A 17,034-nucleotide genomic window follows, 5' to 3' on the forward strand; every position below is an offset into this window, starting at 1 on the left:
ACCTTATTCTATTTAGATTTTTTCTTTGAAGACAACATTTTTATAAAAAAAATAAAGGCTAATGAAAATACACGTTCCTTTAAACCAAGCTTTATTACTTTCGTTTATAAATTAAAATTTAGTTTGTGCAGTAAATCGAGCATATTCTTTGAGTCTGATTGCATTGATGTTAATAAATCCGGTGCTATCTTCAGGGGAGAATCCTCCGGCAACATCCATTGAAACTAGGTCCTTATTGTATAAACTAGTCGAACTTTTTCTGGATAGTATCGTAACTGAAAGTCAAATCAATGGAAACATACAAACTCTGTCACATGATTAGGGGGCAGAATCGAAAAAAAAATTGTCTTTAATACGCTATCCATAATTTTGCTTACCATTTCCTTTGTAGATTTGTACGGTGACTTTGCCACTGACGCCCTGTTGGGATAATTCTAGACATTTTCGGGTGTATGTTGCTTCGGGAGAAAACCAAAAGCCATTGTATACAAAATCAGACATTTTTTCTTGCAGATATTTCTTCATCCTAAAATAAGGAAATAAATTTAAAACTTTTAAGATAGATCTGTGTATATGAATTTCCTTGTAGTATGTGTGATGATATAAGTTTTATATTTAGACCACACGAAAGTCTTTCATAGTTTTTCAATCCAATTTCATCTTAAAGGTAGAGGTTATTCTCATCTCTTATCAATTAACGCTAGTATGGCCTATTGACATATAATGTGATATTACCTGCAAGTCAGCGATAACTTATAAACTTCTATATATCATAAAAGTGTGTTGGGGCACTTAATTTTGATAAATTTAAAGGCTAAGTTCTAGATAAGAGCTTGTAATAAAATATTTTTATTATAGACCAATAACCATATGATTATGTTACATTACCTTAGTACTTCTCTATCCAAAGCAAAGGCCTCAAGGTCGAGATGCGCAGCGTGTAGTATTGTTCCAGCCGGGGTCTCGTACAAGCCTCGTGACTAAAGCGAAAATAAATTACATATATAAGCTTTAGAAAGAATTGATAATCCTAGGTCAGATAATCCAACTTACTTTAAGACCTAAAAATCGATTTTCGACGATGTCAATTCGTCCAACACCATGCTGACCTCCAAGTTTATTTAATGTTTGAACTATAGTTAGAGAATCTGATAATTCCATTGGTTTTTCATGACCGCTTGGTATCACAATGGACACTGGTAAACCTGTAATTTTCATTAAATCATTTAGTCTTCTCTCAACATCGTTGAGAAACAAGCGCGTTGACAAGTTATTTTGTTCTCTGCCTGAAACTACCTCTCTGGCTTATTATTTTAAGTATATTGAGTTGGTAAATAAAAGGACCAGGTTAATTAACATTGTGTAATTACTTAAAACAAGCGTGGGATGCAAAGTTCATATATCCTCACCTTTATCAAAAACAATGTCAATAGTGCTCGGATAGTCTTCAGTCTTGTTAAGATCGCGTGTCATCTTGTATATTCCAGATGGTGCCACAACTCCAGGGTCTTCAAGTACACCGGATTCGTAGCTATAACCACAGGTAATTTGTCATAATTAGTCTCTCTTGGCGCGGTACAAGTCTAATAATTTTTACACTGTAACGAGTCTAATCTGTTGTCTTTTTTTTTTAAATATATTCGAAAGTAATTAATTATTTTCCTACCTTATATGCATAATATTTTCATCCGTTGACCAAGGTTCTTTAGGTGTTGCTGCAACTGGTATATTCTCAATCTTCGCGAATTCTATAAGATCGCTGCGACCTTGGAATTGTTCAAAGAACTCTGGAAGACGCCATGGTGCTATTATCTGGAAAAATACAAAATGATTACTCGTAGTGTTTATGAACTAGGCTAAGACTAGTTCATAAAAAGTGGGTAGTTCGAAGTGTAAACATCTTATATTTTGCTCCGTCATAAAAGTTGGTTTTAAAAATATTATTACGTTATATTAAATGATAAAAAGCAGTGTAATGTGATTTCTAAACCCGTGTGCACTACATTCAATAACATTTTCCGCATATCTCACATAAACTATGGATATCTACAACAAGTTGAGTGAGTCGATGAACAAACTTGAAACACTATTCCAGTCTCGTATGACTCAGTATGAGTCTGAGCTGAAAATGGCTGCTTCGGGAGACTCACAGAGTGTTCACAAGACTATAGCTGGCTTGTCACGGGATTTCATGGAGTTCCGTCACCTCATTTGGCAAACGGTGAGCACGCTCAAGACTCAAATGGAGTTGGTGTTAGTGGGAATGGACAGGTTCGAGATGGCGTCCCGATCCAATGTGCTGCTGTTTCATGGGATACCAGAGGAAGATAATGTGACACAAGAATCTCTTATTTTAAATATTGTAAACATCAACATGAAACTGACGACGATCACAGCCGACGACATTGTAAAGTGTCATCGGTTAGGAGTCACTCGTACCAGTAAGCCTCGCCCCCTCCTAGTTCGATTTCATGACTTTCGTCTTCGTAACATTGTGTGGAGCGGCAAGACGTCACTAAAGGGTACTAAGGTAACGCTATCAGAGTTCCTTACAAAGACAAGGCATGAGGTGTTTATGCAAGCGCGAAAACATTTTGGAATCCGTCGCTGCTGGACCTCGGATGGTCGTATTGTCGTCCTCCTCCCAAATAAATCACGGTATAAACTCGAGACCGAAGCTGAACTGGCGTCTCTGATGTCTCAATATCCAACATCTGAAACTGAGCCGTCAGAGAATATATCAAAGGTAACTCCTAGTGGAACTGACGTGCAGAAAAAGACTGGTTTTGGATCAAAACGCCTCCCCAGGTCAAAGTAGACAAGTTTATTATTTACTTTTGTGAATTTAGGTTACTATTCGATCTTATTATCATTAACTATGTTTGTCAAAAAACGAATCCTTTTTTCTCTTTTATTAAGTCTACATAGATAATTTCATATTTTTAACTTAAGTTTTCTTTAATTTAATCATAGCAGTTGCATATCGTTTTTTTTTTTTTTTTTGTTCTACTAAGTGACGGTATTTTTACTATTTATTTTGTTAGCAATCGTCTCATCCTTTGACTCTTATGAGACAGGACTCGTCAAGTCTGCTTTTTTCCCTTATCTATATCATATTATGTAAACATCAGATTTGTAATACAGTACTATACTAGTGTAAACGGCTAATTTCTTGTTTGCTTGTGTGCTCATGTTATTTGTGTATATATTTATTAAAATTTATTTTGTTTTGTCATGCTTTACAAGACAGTATACATTCACAAGCTGTTTCACTTATAGGTAAGGTCCTTGTCAAATTGTAATTTTTACCTCCCGTCTTCAAAACTAGTCTGATTCTTGATAGTATAATGGCTGGCGCAGTAAGTCCATTATCGTATAGTCTAAGGTCGAATCACAGCGGCGGTTTGTTTACATTTTTTTTTTTACAATACTGCATCATTACCGTTGGCTGGTTGTCGGACCGCACCGTACTTATTGTTATCTCTGTTTTACTGAAAAGAATGAGCGGGTTGACACTACGCCTGCTGTTGGGCGATTGTTACAAAAATTTATTATTGTATAACTTTCACGTACATTTTTAAAATATCCGTGGTATTATAATTGTTAAATTTATTCTAGCTATAATCACTTAATACATTATGTAATGTTAACACCGTTAGCTTAGTTGTATATTGTATGCCTATCTTTTGTATTTTTCACTAGGTCTCCATACCATGTTTTTATGATGTTCTCATTTGTTATGTTTGTTCTTTATTAATAATGTTTTTTTTTTTTTCGAATACTTTTATCTATAATTGTAAGTTAACATTATTTTATTAAGACCATAGTTATGTTACATAATTATTTGTAAGTGCACTAGAGGGTTGTTTAATGTATTTTAGTTAACCAAATTTTACTTTTAATTATTTAATATTATTTACAATAATATATCAATATTAATATTATATTTATCTTATTTGTTTTGTTATAGCAATGGCTTGTTTTGATGATAGTTTTTTCTCATGTTCCTCTCGGTCTTCAGACACAGTTTATGAAAGTGCTGGCAGCGACGTTGACTCACCGCTTCGTGATCAGCTAGCAGCTCAATTCTCCACCTGCCGGGGTTTTCTAAATGTAGTGCACATTAATGTACAAAGTGTTCATGCGCATTTCCCTGATTTACTCGGCTCCTTCGATTCTGATGTAGTCGATGTCATTCTTTTATCAGAGACCTTTTTAAAACCATCGCTGCCCTCAGCGCAATACGCACTCCCGGGCTATAAGCTTATTCGGAATGACAGGATCGGTAAAGGTTATGGTGGTGTAGGTCTGTATCTTCGCGGCGACTTACCATTTACGATAGTGGACCAATCTCCGTCAGAATATTCTGGTTTTGCTGAACACCTATTTATTGAAGTCCTCTGTCACCACACTAAAATATTGTTGGGTGTTTATTACAGTCCCTCACTCCGTATTGACTACTTTAGTAGTCTTGAAACCAAATTAGAACACTTATGTCTCCTGTATGACGACATCATTATCCTTGGAGATTTTAATACTTGCTTGGTAAGGAACGACGGGCGCAGCCATAAGCTTCGTTCCCTTGTTAGCTCTGTTAATATGTCTATACTTCCCCTACAACCTACTCACCATTCTCCGCACTCCAGCCCGTCCCTCCTAGATCTCATCCTTGTTTCAAATACGGAAAAAGTTCTTACTCATGGTCAACTTTCTGCCTCCTTTTCATATCACGACCTGATTTTTGTTTCTTACAAATTACGAAAACCCAAACCCAAAGGTAAATACATACAATGCCGTAGCTTTCGAAATATCGACTTAGAGTGCTTAAGAAAAGATGCCGCTAATATTGACTGGGGTCCCGTATTAAATTGCAAGAACATTGATGAAAAGGTGGCAATATTTAATGAATTAGTAATTGGTATATACGATAAGCATGCGCCGTTGAAAAAAATAAGAGTTAGACGTCAACCTGCCCCTTGGCTTACTGACCTAATTAAAACACAAATGTCAGAACGAGACAAGGCGAAGAGAAGGTACAAAAGAACACCTAATGACTATAATTGGTCATCTTACAAGTCCCTCAGAAACCGCTGCAATCGATTGTGCCGTGATGCCAAAAAACGCCATATACATAATTCTATCAATAATCTTGATTCCTCTTCCGTCTGGAAATTTTTAAAATCGTTAGGTATTGGTATAAGTAGTGGCGATGATAGTCTCAAGAATCCTAACCTCGACGATTTAAATGCCTTTTTCTCCAATCCTCCTTTCTGCTTAAGCGAGTCTACAAAACAAAATACTCTTTCATTTTTATCTTCTACAACAAATTTTTCGTACCAAGCCTTTTCATTCGATCAAGTTTCTGAACTTTTTGTTCATAAATCTCTTTTTTCTATATCTACTAAGGCTATTGGAGCTGATGGCCTTCATTTACAAATGTTAAAATTACTACCTGACGAACTTGTTCCTATCATCACTCATATTATTAATTACTCTTTAGAATCAGGTTTATTTCCCTCAATTTGGAAAAAGGCCAAAGTTATACCACTGCCTAAAAGCCCTAAACCTGTTTCTCCATCTGATTTCCGTCCCATTTCCATTTTGCCAATCTTATCCAAGGTGCTTGAAAACTCGGTCCTGATTCAATTATCGAGATTCCTTTCGTCTAACAACCTACTGAGCCCGTACCAGTCAGGGTTTCGCCAAAATCACAGCACTGTAACAGCTCTCATTCATGTCTCAGAAGACATTCGTCTAGCTATTGAAAACAAGCTTTTGACTATACTTGTTCTATTAGACTTTAGCAGCGCTTTCAATTCCGTTGATTTTGACATTCTTCTTGGCATTATGGCTTCTCTCAATGTTTCATCTCCCGTAATCAGTTGGTTTAGGTCTTATCTTGAAGGCCGCTCTCAGTCGGTGTACTTTGAAGATGATTCGTCAGACTGGTGCAACCTTAAGGCAGGTGTCCCTCAGGGCGGAGTATTATCTCCTTTACTATTTTCTATTTTCATAAATGCTCTTACAAATGTATTATCTTCTCGCTTTCACCTATACGCAGACGACTTGCAATTGTACCTTCACTTCAGACCTGAAGATATTAATGAAGCTATAGGTCATATAAATGCGGACTTAGAACGTATTTCTGTCTGGGCAAAAACCTTCGGTCTTTTAGTGAATCCGAAAAAGTCACAAGTTATAATAATTGGTAGCACCTACAAGGTAAACAGTCTTGATCATGATTTGTTGCCACCTATCTTATATGATGGCTGCAATATTAACTACACTAATACTGTTAAAAACTTAGGAGTTCATTTTGACCGCCATTTGTCCTGGAATTGTCATGTTAATTTCATTAGTAAAAAGTTTTATTACTCTCTTCATTCCCTTAAACGCCTCCAAAAGTTTCTCCCATTTCAAACCAAAATAATTTTAGCGCAGACACTTCTACTCCCCCTGCTTGACTATGCTGATGTTGTTTTTCTAGATGCAAATGAAGAACTCCTGGACAAGTTAGAAAGACTTCAAAATATGTGTATCCGTTTTATTTATGGCCTGCGGAAGTATGATCATGTCTCGGAGTACCGCAAACAACTTAAGTGGCTACCTATAAGGTTACGAAGAGACTGTCACATCCTTTCTACCTTATTCTCTATTTTATATTGCCCTTACTCACCTACTTATCTTTGTGATCGTTTTAATTTTCTCGTGCCTGAAAACCAACCATCCAGGTCTAAAAAAATTTCTCTTTTAAAATATCCCTCACACACTTCCTCTCGCTTTGCCAACTCTTTTACTGTCCGTGCTGTTACGCTGTGGAACTCTCTTCCGTCGTCCATACGAGAAAGTACATCGCTGCCATCCTTCAAAAAAGGTCTAAAGGAACACTTTATATCACTTTGAGTTTTGCTATTAAACAAAATATATATATATATATATATATATATTTATATATATTGTATGTATGTATATAATTATTTATGTATATGTATTATGTATATATGTAATATTTATTAAGTTTATTATTTAAGACGTTATTTATGACGACTTGTACACACATTTACTTATTAAATAAATAAATAAATAAATAAATTACCCATTAAACAACCTCTCTCTATATAATGGTAAGCTGTAAGAGAACTCTTTTAGAGTTAAGCTTTCCAGTACAATACTTCATGTGTATGTACAAAGTTTAAATAAGTTTAAATAAATAAGACTACACTACTTAGTATAGATCACGGCTTAACTCACTAGTATTTCGGTCTAGGTACCGACTAGCTGGACTAGCTAACAGATCCGGCGGGGTATTTTTTCAGGATGAGTAGATAAACGGGCTATATTCGCGGTCGCGTCACGCCGGACACTGAAACCCGACGGGTGTGAACTAGTCGGTACTTAGACCGATATACATGTGAGTTAAGTCTATAATAATAATAAGTGTAGTATAATATTTCGAAAGTTTTAACAAGTTATATAGCTTAGATAAAAAAAAATGTTGTCGTTTGAAATATGTGTTGTAATGTATTTAAAAAAAAAACCTTCATATTACCTTTCCTTCTGGCCATAGTGAGTATACACTTAGTTCAAAGCGGACTTGATCGTTGCCTTTACCCGTAGCTCCATGTGATATATACCTTAAAATTAACAATATTGTTATTACATTAATAATTTTTGAAATATCTAATTAACTGAAATAAGAACGTACTTAGCGCCTAGCTTTTTAGCAGCGGTGACAATGCCAACGGAGATGCAGGGTCTGGCTAAAGCAGTGCCGAGGTAATATCGACTCTCGTAGATTAAGCCCATTTGAACGGCTGGTAACATATAGTTGTCGACGAATTCTTTACGCAGATCTTCTATTATTACCTAAAAATATATGCAAGTTAAACGAAATAAATACATTTTCAACCGGTAGCAGGTTCTTACTCGAAAGGTAATTTAAAAAGTACTTTAAAGTAAAACTTACATCTTTCGCGCCAATGTTCTTCGCTTTCGTTTTGGCTTTTCCAAAATCTTCGTCCTGTCCGACATTAGCCATGTAACATACGACATCGTAATTTTTTTGTATCAACCTGCAGATCCAATGATAAATATTTCATAAATATACTTTAGTTTGTATTTTTCATAATATAAACTAAATATGAATGCTAATCAGTTACAAAATAAGAACTCCTGTAGCTCATCGTACAAGGAAAAACCAAAGGAAAGCGAAATGTAGATCGAAGACGAACATCTTGGCTTAAGAACCTACGCCAGTGGTACTAAAAGAGCATCCACTCGCCTTTCAGAATTGCGGTGTCAAAAGTACAAGTTGTCCTAATGATCGCCAACCTTCGAAAGAAGGCACTTTGAGAAGAAAAATTAATCTCGTTAAAAGTTTGAGTCTAAATTGATGAATAGTAAGCATTAGTATAATATATACGTTTTTCAGGGAGCTACGGCACATAAAAACAAAAAAAAAACATAATACCAATAGTAAAAAGTATACGAAATAGAAACTACCATTTTAAAATGCAACTAGTGTCCAAACCTCCCGAATACGCTAAAATAACAAGGTCTTTAGCCATTGCGTGTTATATTGTTACTGTCTAAGCTTTCGTTGAGAATCATTTATATCTTAAACAGTTAATTTATATATAATATCGTGATAACCTCTAGGTCAAGCGTTTATATCTTCATTTCAAAGGTTCATTACCAAGGGCACATAACGGTTTAAAAAAAAGAACAATTCGATGATTAATTAATTTAATAAAACGTTTTAACAGTCGAATACTGACAATTGGTTAAGGCTTACTTAAGTTGCGTACCTCTATATAATTGCACATAATGGTCACCGAAACGCTATTTAAAAGTTTATCTAAATGTATTTCAACTTTTACTTTATTCCAGTAATCAAGTAATTTAATCTACTAACATACGTACGATTAAAATGTTTTACATTAATACATTGTAATAATTATGGGGGGCAAAGCTAAATAACCTATACTAAAACATAAAATTCTATTAAATGAAATAAATTCATAAATAATCTTCAAAGGCAATTGCGAAATTTTATTTTTAAATTTTTATTTGAGACGTTACTCATCGCATCTGTAATATTCGATTTACATTTATTATTAACTGCATAAAATTAAGTTGGTAATAACCCTGATGTTCGAGATGAACTTCAAATGTACAACATAAATATTACCGTAACTATGTTTTTATTACTGATAAACAGTAATCATGTGACAAAACAATCGTCTGTTTGGAATGTATTGATAACAAGAAAGTTATTACCATGTATATAAATTTGATTAAAGCAAAATAGTATTGATAACTTTGATGATATAAACATTTAAAGAAGGTTACATTATGTATGCAATTTTTTTTAATATAATTACAGATTTACTTGTAATCAAAACAGTTGCTAAGTAATAATTTAGTTTTAAATTAGAGTACATAATATAAATACATAGTTGTTTTAGCCTGCAACAATAAAATTTTGGTACATATACTATTCATCTATGATTCTGTAGAGTTAAATATATAGTGTTAATTAACAATATATTAGATATATTGTAATGATTCTAAAACATAATTATTCTTAAAAGCAAAATAATGTAACAGCCCAACAGGAAGTTATATGTCCAAAATTGGACAAAATTTACTTTTTACAACAATAATATTAACAGTAAAAATAATTAAAGTAAGTAAAAAAATAAAAATAAATAAAATAAAACAAAGTAAAAACATATGTTAACAATAAAATCCATTAAGTCAAAAAAAAAAATCGAGTTAAATAATATAAACAAATACCTTGATAATTGGCGTCCATCGCGACATCTGATACGTTTGTTCTGTGATGCGCTCCTTTCTAGGCACCTGGTATTGCTTCTTTCTGTTACCCTGCACCAAAATAACCACATTATTTACTAATGTTTTTCAATATTCATGTTATACATAAAAAAATCGATTGGTTCTATTCTTATTTGAGGAATTCTTAAATTAAGTATAACATACGGATAACTGTTTTACAGTACGGAGTATAATTTCATTCAAAACTTTATTTAGCTTGTGGCATCTTATAATAGGTTAAATTTCTATGCTTTGGTATTTGGTATGTTTCACTTATTTTGTTATCTTTATATATATATATATATAAAAGAAAGTCGTGTTAGTTACACTATTTAACGTGTTAGTAACACTATAACCACAGGTGGGCACAGTTAATCGAAAAGTTAACTTCGTTAATCGTTAATTCGTTAATAAAAAAATTAACTTCGTTAATCGTTAAAGCGTTAAATTCTCGAAAATTTAACGCAAGTTAAAGTTAATCGTTAACAGTTAACCATACCAAAATTATACATACTAATTTCACACTTATGTGGCGACACTTTTTAAAATTGTAATTTGACTATACATTTATAGAATGTACACATTAGTATTAGAGACAGGTATGAATGCATTATAGTATATTTCATTACGAGTACGGAAAGCCTGTCATTGCAAAGAGTTCCGACAAATGTCTACCCGAGCCGAGGCGCAGCCGAAGGTGAGGGTTGACAGTTGGAACAAGTTGTAATGACAGTTTCGCACGTGTACTAAACAACTATTTTGGTACAGTTGCGAAAAAATTAAGCAATTTAATAGAATAATAAAAACACAATCAACTCAACTAACTAAAAAAAAAATAACTAAAATGTTTGGTAAATGGCGCCAACCGTTAAAGAATACAGAGTTTTTTTTTGTTTTCTTCACCCATTCTGGGTAGGCAAAGGCAACTATTCCCTAACAACCAAGTCTTCAGAAGATTATTTTTATTGATATGAAATGAAAATGAAATTTAATGAGATGAAATAAATTGAAACCTAACCTAATTCATTGAATCAAATCATTAAATTTGTATTGTAACAAATTAGGAGCTTCTTTTTAGAAATATTTGCATGAATCTTCAATGATTTTTTTTGTAAAAACTTCCTGGTTTGTTTTTTTTTTGTTTTTTTTGACAGTTGGGAAAGAGAACGCACGAGTTTGGAAAAGCTAAAGAAAAAGCACGAATAAAAAAGTGTTTTAATACAGTTGCTCAAAAAGTGGCGTATTGCAGGGACGAAGAGCGTTCGGAATGTGGGCTATTACATACTCGTGCTTTTATATACTCGTAATGAAATATACTATTTCGAACCTTCTTTTGATTTTTGTCCTGTTGGTCACGCCTTTCCCGGACGCTCTGATGCATAACACTTGCACGCAAACTTCACATATATCAATTATCAACTCGTTCGTTCACCATTCGAGTCGCCGACAGTCGCCCAACATAGCTGAACTTACGGGCGTGGCGTGGCGCGTAATTTAAACAAAATGACAGCACGTCTCCAAGTTTCTAATTTAACGATTAACGGACTTTTATTAACGGAAGTTGAGTTTAACGGAAGTTAACAAAAGCGTTAACACTTTTTGAAGTTAACTTAAAAGTTAATCCGTTAAGCAAAATGTTAACTTCGTTAATTAACGATTAACGGATTAACGAGTTAATGCCCAGCTCTGACTATAACTCAAGATCGGTCGAACTGATTTAGCTGAAAATTGATGGGGAGGTAGCTTAGAACTAGGAGACGGACATAGGAACTTTTTTTTATCTTGTGTGCATTTTTTTTTATTCCGCGCGAACAGAGTCGCGGGTAAAAGCTAGTTTGATATGTTATTAATAGCCGGTAGTGGTTTTTTAATTTAACTATTGTTAATATACATCTTGATACTTACATCAACGACGACATTAAGACCAAGATTGGCAAGATTAAGCAGCGCTTGCTTGTCGGCCGGCTCGAGCTGCGCGTGTGTCACCAACTTGTTCAGGTTCTCTTCGGAAATGCCATTCTTAGACATTATGTAGAGGGCAATTATGCGCATCTTGTTATAGTTGGTTACCGTCTACAAAAATAAGTTTCAATTAATTCAAAATAAACAATAAGCGAAAAAAAAGTTATATCTAAGTTACATAACTTTGTGCTGTGTTGACATTTACCTGATCAAGCAAGACTGGTACAATGCTTCTCATATGATCTTTGATCTTCTCTCCTTCTGCATCAGTACCCATGGCAAGATCCTACAAAAAAATGTTACAAAATTATTTATAAAAAAATCGACATGATTTTTTTTCTAAGAAATACATGCAAACAAAAAAGCCTTCGATTTACCTGTTCAACCTTGCACAGCTTGTCAACATATCCCTGGTATGCCTTCATGCAGTCTTCAGCGAGGCGCAGATGAGTCGCGTACTTCGAGAGCTCCTTCTGGTACTGAGGCATTTTCTTTATCATCTGTGACAAGTCGCGCATCGACTGCTTGTCGCCTGAGTTTAAAGTTAAATATAATTTAAAAAGAGTACTTTAGACGCTATTAAACGGTGTGGAAATCAAACAACTAAGGGCGACCCTCGAGGCTGTTAAGTTACATTTTAAAAGTTAGTTCTTAGAAACACATACCTCCTCCCATGCGCTTTGACTCTGTGAACTTCTTAAGGTTCTTGGTGACGGAGGTGGAGACCACTGCGATGTGCTGGTGACGCAGCTCCACCCAGAGTTCGTCGTTCTCGTCAAGCAGTACCTCCTTCACCTGACCTTGAGATGCTTCATACCTGGAAATGTTTCAATCCATTAAAAAAATAGTTGTTAAAGTAACATGGCATATTTCAGTACAATTGTTTGTTTTATTTTATTTAACTTTGAGAAATTGTGAGGGATGGTGATATGTTTTAGTAATGCTGCAAGTTTATGCTTCATGGAGTATGTGATTATGTAATGTTTTGGTTTCATGACTATTCAAAAACTATAATCTAACCTATCTGTGTCTAAAGTTTAAAAAAAATACAGGTAAAATATGTTCAGTACCTGTAAACATCATTTTCTATAGGCAGAAGGTCATAGGCCATAGCTTGTAAGGTCAATTCATGAAGAAGTGGGGACACGCAGTCGAAGCCACGGTCCAGCACTAGCAATTGAGAGCGAGCTTTTCTAGTCATTTTTTTCTAATTTCATGCTTTCGATAAGAACATTCCTCGAAGAATTTCATTAGCATCACCTAATTCTATTTAGATTTTATCTTTGAAGACAACATTTTTATGTTTATATAGCGAATTACAAAAAAAAAAGATTGGCCAATTTGCGCATGTTTGGTCCATATTCTTTATGGGTTAAGTTTTAACAGTTATTGTAATAAATATAAAAGCCAATGAAAATACACGTTCCTTTAAATCAAGCTTTATTACTTTCGTTTATAAATTAAAATTTAGTTTGTGCAGTAAATCGAGCATATTCTTTGAGTCTGATTGCATTGATGTTAATAAATCCGGTGCTATCTTCAGGGGAGAATCCTCCGGCAACATCCATTGAAACTAGGTCCTTATTGTATAAACTAGTCGAACTTTTTCTGGATAGTATCGTAACTGAAAGTCAAATCAATGGAAACATACAAACTCTGTCACATGATTAGGGGGAAGAATCGAAAAAAAATTGTCTTTAATACGCTAGCCATAATTTTGCTTACCATTTCCTTTGTAGATTTGTACGGTGACTTTGCCACTGACGCCCTGTTGGGATAATTCTAGACATTTTCGGGTGTATGTTGCTTCGGGAGAAAACCAAAAGCCATTGTATACAAAATCGGACATTTTTTCTTGCAGATATTTCTTCATCCTAAAATAAGGAAATAAATTTAAATCTTTTAAGATAGATCTGTGTATATGAATTTCCTTGTAGTATGTGTGATAATAGTTTATAAGTCTTTCATAGTTCTTCAATCCAATTTCATCTTAAAAGGTAGAGGTTATTCTCATCTCTTATCAATTAACGCTAGTATGGCCTATTGACATAGAATGTAATATATTACCTGCAACTCAGCGATAACTTATAAACACTTCTTTATATCATAAAAGTGTGTTGGGGCACTTAATTTTGATAAAATTAAAGGCTAAGTTCTAGATAAGAGCTTGTAATAAAATATTTTTATTATAGACCAATAACCATATGATTATGTTACATTACCTTAGTACTTCTCTATCCAAAGCAAAGACCTCAAGGTCGAGATGCGCAGCGTGTAGTATTGTTCCAGCCGGGGTCTCGTACAAGCCCCGTGACTAAAGTGGATATAAATTACATATATAAGCTTTAGAAAGAATTAATAATCCTAGGTCAGATAATCCAACTTACTTTAAGACCTAAAAATCGATTTTCGACTATGTCAATTCGTCCCACACCATGCTGACCTCCAAGTTTATTTAATGTTTGAACTATGGTTAGAGAATCTGATAATTCCATTGGTTTTTCATGACCGCTTGGTATCACAATGGACACTGGTAAACCTGTAAATTTCATTAAATCATTTAGTCTTCTCTTAATATCGTAGAGAAACTAGGGCGTTGACAAGTTATTTTGTTCTCTGCCTGAAACTACCAGAGAGCTTATTATTTTAAATATTTTGAGTTGGTAAATACAAGGACCAGGTTAATTAACATTGTGTAATTACTTAAAACGAGCGTGAGATGCAAAGTTAATATATCCTCACCTTTATCAAAAACAATGTCAATAGTGCTCGGATAGTCTTCAGTCTTGTTAAGATCGCGTGTCATCTTGTATATTCCAGATGGTGCCACAACTCCAGGGTCTTCAAGTACACCAGATTCGTAGCTAGAACCACAGGAAATTTGTCTTAATTAGTCTCCCTTGGCGCGGTACAAGACCAATATTTTTTACATTGTAACGAGTCTAATCTGTTGTCGTTTTTTTCTAAATATATTCGAAAGTAATTAATTATTTCCCTACCTTAAATGCATCATGTTTTCATCCATTGACCAAGGCTCTTTAGGTGTTGCTGCAACTGGTATATTCTCAATCTTCGCGAATTCTAAAAGATCGCCACGACCTTGGAATCGTTCAAAGAACTCTGGAAGACGCCATGGTGCTATTATCTGAAAAAATAAAAAATGATTACTCGTAGTGTTAATGAACTAGACTAAGACTACACTAAGTATAGTAAACTCACTAGTATTTCGGCCTAGGTAGCGACTAGCTACAGATCCGTCGGGGTATTTCTTCAGGGTGAGTAGATTAACGGGTTATATTAGCGGTCGCATCACGCCAGATACTGACGCCCGACGGGTCTGAAACTAGCCTGTACTTAGACCGATATACATGTGAGTTGGTCGTTAACTATAATTAGTGTCGTATGCTCTCACGAAAGTTTTAATAAATTAATTAATTATGCTAAGATAGAATAATGTTGCCGTTTTGAAACATGTGTTGTATTGCATTTTATCCAAAACAAGCGTAGGTATAAGATTTGTAAAAAATCTTCATATTACCTTTCCTTCTGGCCATAATGAGTATATACTTAATTCAAACCGGACTTGATCATTGCCTTTACCTGTAGCTCCGTGTGATATATACCTTAAAATTAATAATATTTTTTTAGATTGTATTAGATTTATACTTTTTGAAATATTTAATTAAGTGAAATAAAAACGTACTTAACGCCTAGCTTTTTAGCAGCGTTGACAATGCCGACGGAGATGCAAGGTCTGGCTAAAGCAGTGCCAAGGTAATTTCGACTCTCATAGATTAAGCCCATTTGAACGGCTGGTAACATGTAGTTGTCCACGAATTCTTTACGCAGATCTTCTATTATTACCTAAAAAATTTATGCAAGTTAATCGAAATAAATTCATTTTCAACCGGTATCAGGTTATTACTCGAAAGGTAATTTAAAAAGTACTTTAAAGTAAAACTTACATCTTTCGCGCCAATGTTCTTCGCTTTCTGTCTGGCTTTTTCAAAATCTTCGTCCTGTCCGACATTAGCCATGTAACATACGACATCGTAATTTTTTTGTATCAACCTGCAGATCCAATGATAAATATTTCATCAATATACATTAGTTTGTATTTTTCATAATATAAACTAAATATGAATGCTAATCAGTTACAAAATAAGAAGCGAAATGTAGATCGAAGACGAACATCTTGGCTTAAGAACCTACGCTAGTGGTACTAAAAGAGCATCCGCTCGATTTTCAAAGTCGCGGTGTCGAAAGTACAAGTGGCCCTAACGATCGCCAACCTTCGAAAGAAGGCACTTTGAGAAGAAAAACTAATCTCGTTAAAACTTTGAGTCTAAATTGGTGAATAGTAAGCATTAGCATAATTTTTAGCATAAGCAATTCTTTTTTCAGGGAGCTAAAGCACATAAAAACAAAAAAAAACATAGTACCAATAGTAAAAAGTATACGAAATAAACTTTACCATTTTAAAATGCAGCTAGTGTCCAAACCTCCCGAATACGCTAAAATAATAAGGTCTTTAGCCATTGCGTGTAATATTGTCCAAGCTTTCGTTGAGAATAATTTGCATCTTGAACAGTTCTTTTATATATTATAATCGTGATAACCTATGGGTCAAGCGTTTATATCTTCATTTCAAAGGTTCATTACCAAGGGTAGATTACGGATTAAGAAAAAAACAATTCGATGATTAATTAATTTAATAAAACGTTTAACATTCGAATACTGACAATTGGTTTAGGCTTACTTAAGTAGCGTACCCCTATTTAATTGCACATAATGGTCACCGAACCGCTATTTAAAAGTGTATCTAAATGTATTTCAACTTTTACTGAATTCCAGTAATGAAGTAATTTCCTGTCTACTTACATATATACGATTAAAATGTTATACATTAATACATTGTAATAATTATGGGGGGCAAAGCTAAATAACCTATACTAAAACATTAAATTTTATTAAATGAAATAAATTCATAAATAATCTTCAAATGCAATTGCGAAATTTTATTTTTAAATTTTTATTTGAGACGTTACTCATCGCATCTGTAATATTCGATTTACATTTATTAATAACTGCATAAAGTTAAGTTGGTAATAACCCTAATGTTCGAGATGAACTTCAAATGTACAACATAAATATTACCGTAATTATGTTTTTATTACTGATAAACAGTAATCATGTGACAAAACAATCGTTTGTTTGGAATGTATTGATAACAAG

General features: G+C 34.0%; 3 protein-coding genes across 3 annotated transcripts; all 3 read right to left on the bottom strand.

The window, feature by feature from the left end:
* Positions 1 to 80: 80 nt before the first annotated feature.
* On the bottom strand, positions 81 to 8,594 carry LOC106719605 (argininosuccinate synthase). Its single transcript, XM_014513977.2, has 10 exons — positions 8,503 to 8,594; positions 7,967 to 8,072; positions 7,706 to 7,866; positions 7,550 to 7,634; positions 1,667 to 1,812; positions 1,410 to 1,531; positions 1,054 to 1,205; positions 889 to 980; positions 378 to 526; positions 81 to 275 (listed from the first exon to the last, which is right to left on the bottom strand). Exons 1-10 carry the CDS (start codon positions 8,565 to 8,567, stop codon positions 112 to 114), a joined length of 1,242 nt encoding a protein of 413 aa, XP_014369463.2. The 5' UTR covers positions 8,568 to 8,594; the 3' UTR covers positions 81 to 111.
* Positions 8,595 to 9,500: 906 nt separating this feature from the next.
* On the bottom strand, positions 9,501 to 13,000 carry LOC106709349 (protein ROP-like). The gene is made up of 7 exons (XM_045686650.1): positions 12,870 to 13,000; positions 12,465 to 12,616; positions 12,177 to 12,331; positions 12,005 to 12,085; positions 11,743 to 11,910; positions 9,799 to 9,888; positions 9,501 to 9,512 (listed from the first exon to the last, which is right to left on the bottom strand). Exons 1-7 carry the CDS (start codon positions 12,998 to 13,000, stop codon positions 9,501 to 9,503), a joined length of 789 nt encoding a protein of 262 aa, XP_045542606.1.
* A 228-nt stretch (positions 13,001 to 13,228) lies between these two features.
* LOC123723540 (argininosuccinate synthase-like) lies at positions 13,229 to 16,338 on the bottom strand. Its single transcript, XM_045686579.1, has 10 exons — positions 16,274 to 16,338; positions 15,765 to 15,870; positions 15,503 to 15,663; positions 15,338 to 15,422; positions 14,799 to 14,944; positions 14,542 to 14,663; positions 14,187 to 14,338; positions 14,022 to 14,113; positions 13,525 to 13,673; positions 13,229 to 13,423 (listed from the first exon to the last, which is right to left on the bottom strand). Exons 1-10 carry the CDS (start codon positions 16,336 to 16,338, stop codon positions 13,260 to 13,262), a joined length of 1,242 nt encoding a protein of 413 aa, XP_045542535.1. The 3' UTR covers positions 13,229 to 13,259.
* Between the last annotated feature and the right edge of the window lie 696 nt (positions 16,339 to 17,034).

Source organism: Papilio machaon, chromosome 3, assembly GCF_912999745.1.
Source record: "Papilio machaon chromosome 3, ilPapMach1.1, whole genome shotgun sequence".
Taxonomy (NCBI): domain Eukaryota; kingdom Metazoa; phylum Arthropoda; class Insecta; order Lepidoptera; family Papilionidae; genus Papilio; species Papilio machaon.

What these genes read in the sequence shown, in the direction of transcription:
- LOC106719605 (XM_014513977.2), bottom strand. Translation starts at nt 8,567, where the DNA reads ATGGCTAAAGACCTTGTTATTTTAGCGTATTCGGGAGGTTTGGACACT. An exon ending in ATCGATTTTTAGGTCTTAAA is followed by an intron (nt 981 to 1,053) that starts GTAAGTTGGATT and finishes TTTTCGCTTTAG; the next exon opens with TCACGAGGCTTGTACGAGAC. An exon ending in TTGGATAGAGAAGTACTAAG is followed by an intron (nt 527 to 888) that starts GTAATGTAACAT and finishes TCCTTATTTTAG; the next exon opens with GATGAAGAAATATCTGCAAG.
- LOC106709349 (XM_045686650.1), bottom strand. Translation starts at nt 13,000, where the DNA reads ATGACTAGAAAAGCTCGCTCTCAATTGCTAGTGCTGGACCGTGGCTTC. An exon ending in GTCAAAGCGCATGGGAGGAG is followed by an intron (nt 12,332 to 12,464) that starts GTATGTGTTTCT and finishes CTTTAAACTCAG; the next exon opens with GCGACAAGCAGTCGATGCGC. An exon ending in TACCAGTCTTGCTTGATCAG is followed by an intron (nt 11,911 to 12,004) that starts GTAAATGTCAAC and finishes TTATTTTTGTAG; the next exon opens with ACGGTAACCAACTATAACAA.
- LOC123723540 (XM_045686579.1), bottom strand. Translation starts at nt 16,338, where the DNA reads ATGGCTAAAGACCTTATTATTTTAGCGTATTCGGGAGGTTTGGACACT. An exon ending in TGACATTGTTTTTGATAAAG is followed by an intron (nt 14,339 to 14,541) that starts GTGAGGATATAT and finishes TGAAATTTACAG; the next exon opens with GTTTACCAGTGTCCATTGTG. An exon ending in ACAAATCTACAAAGGAAATG is followed by an intron (nt 13,424 to 13,524) that starts GTAAGCAAAATT and finishes TTTGACTTTCAG; the next exon opens with TTACGATACTATCCAGAAAA.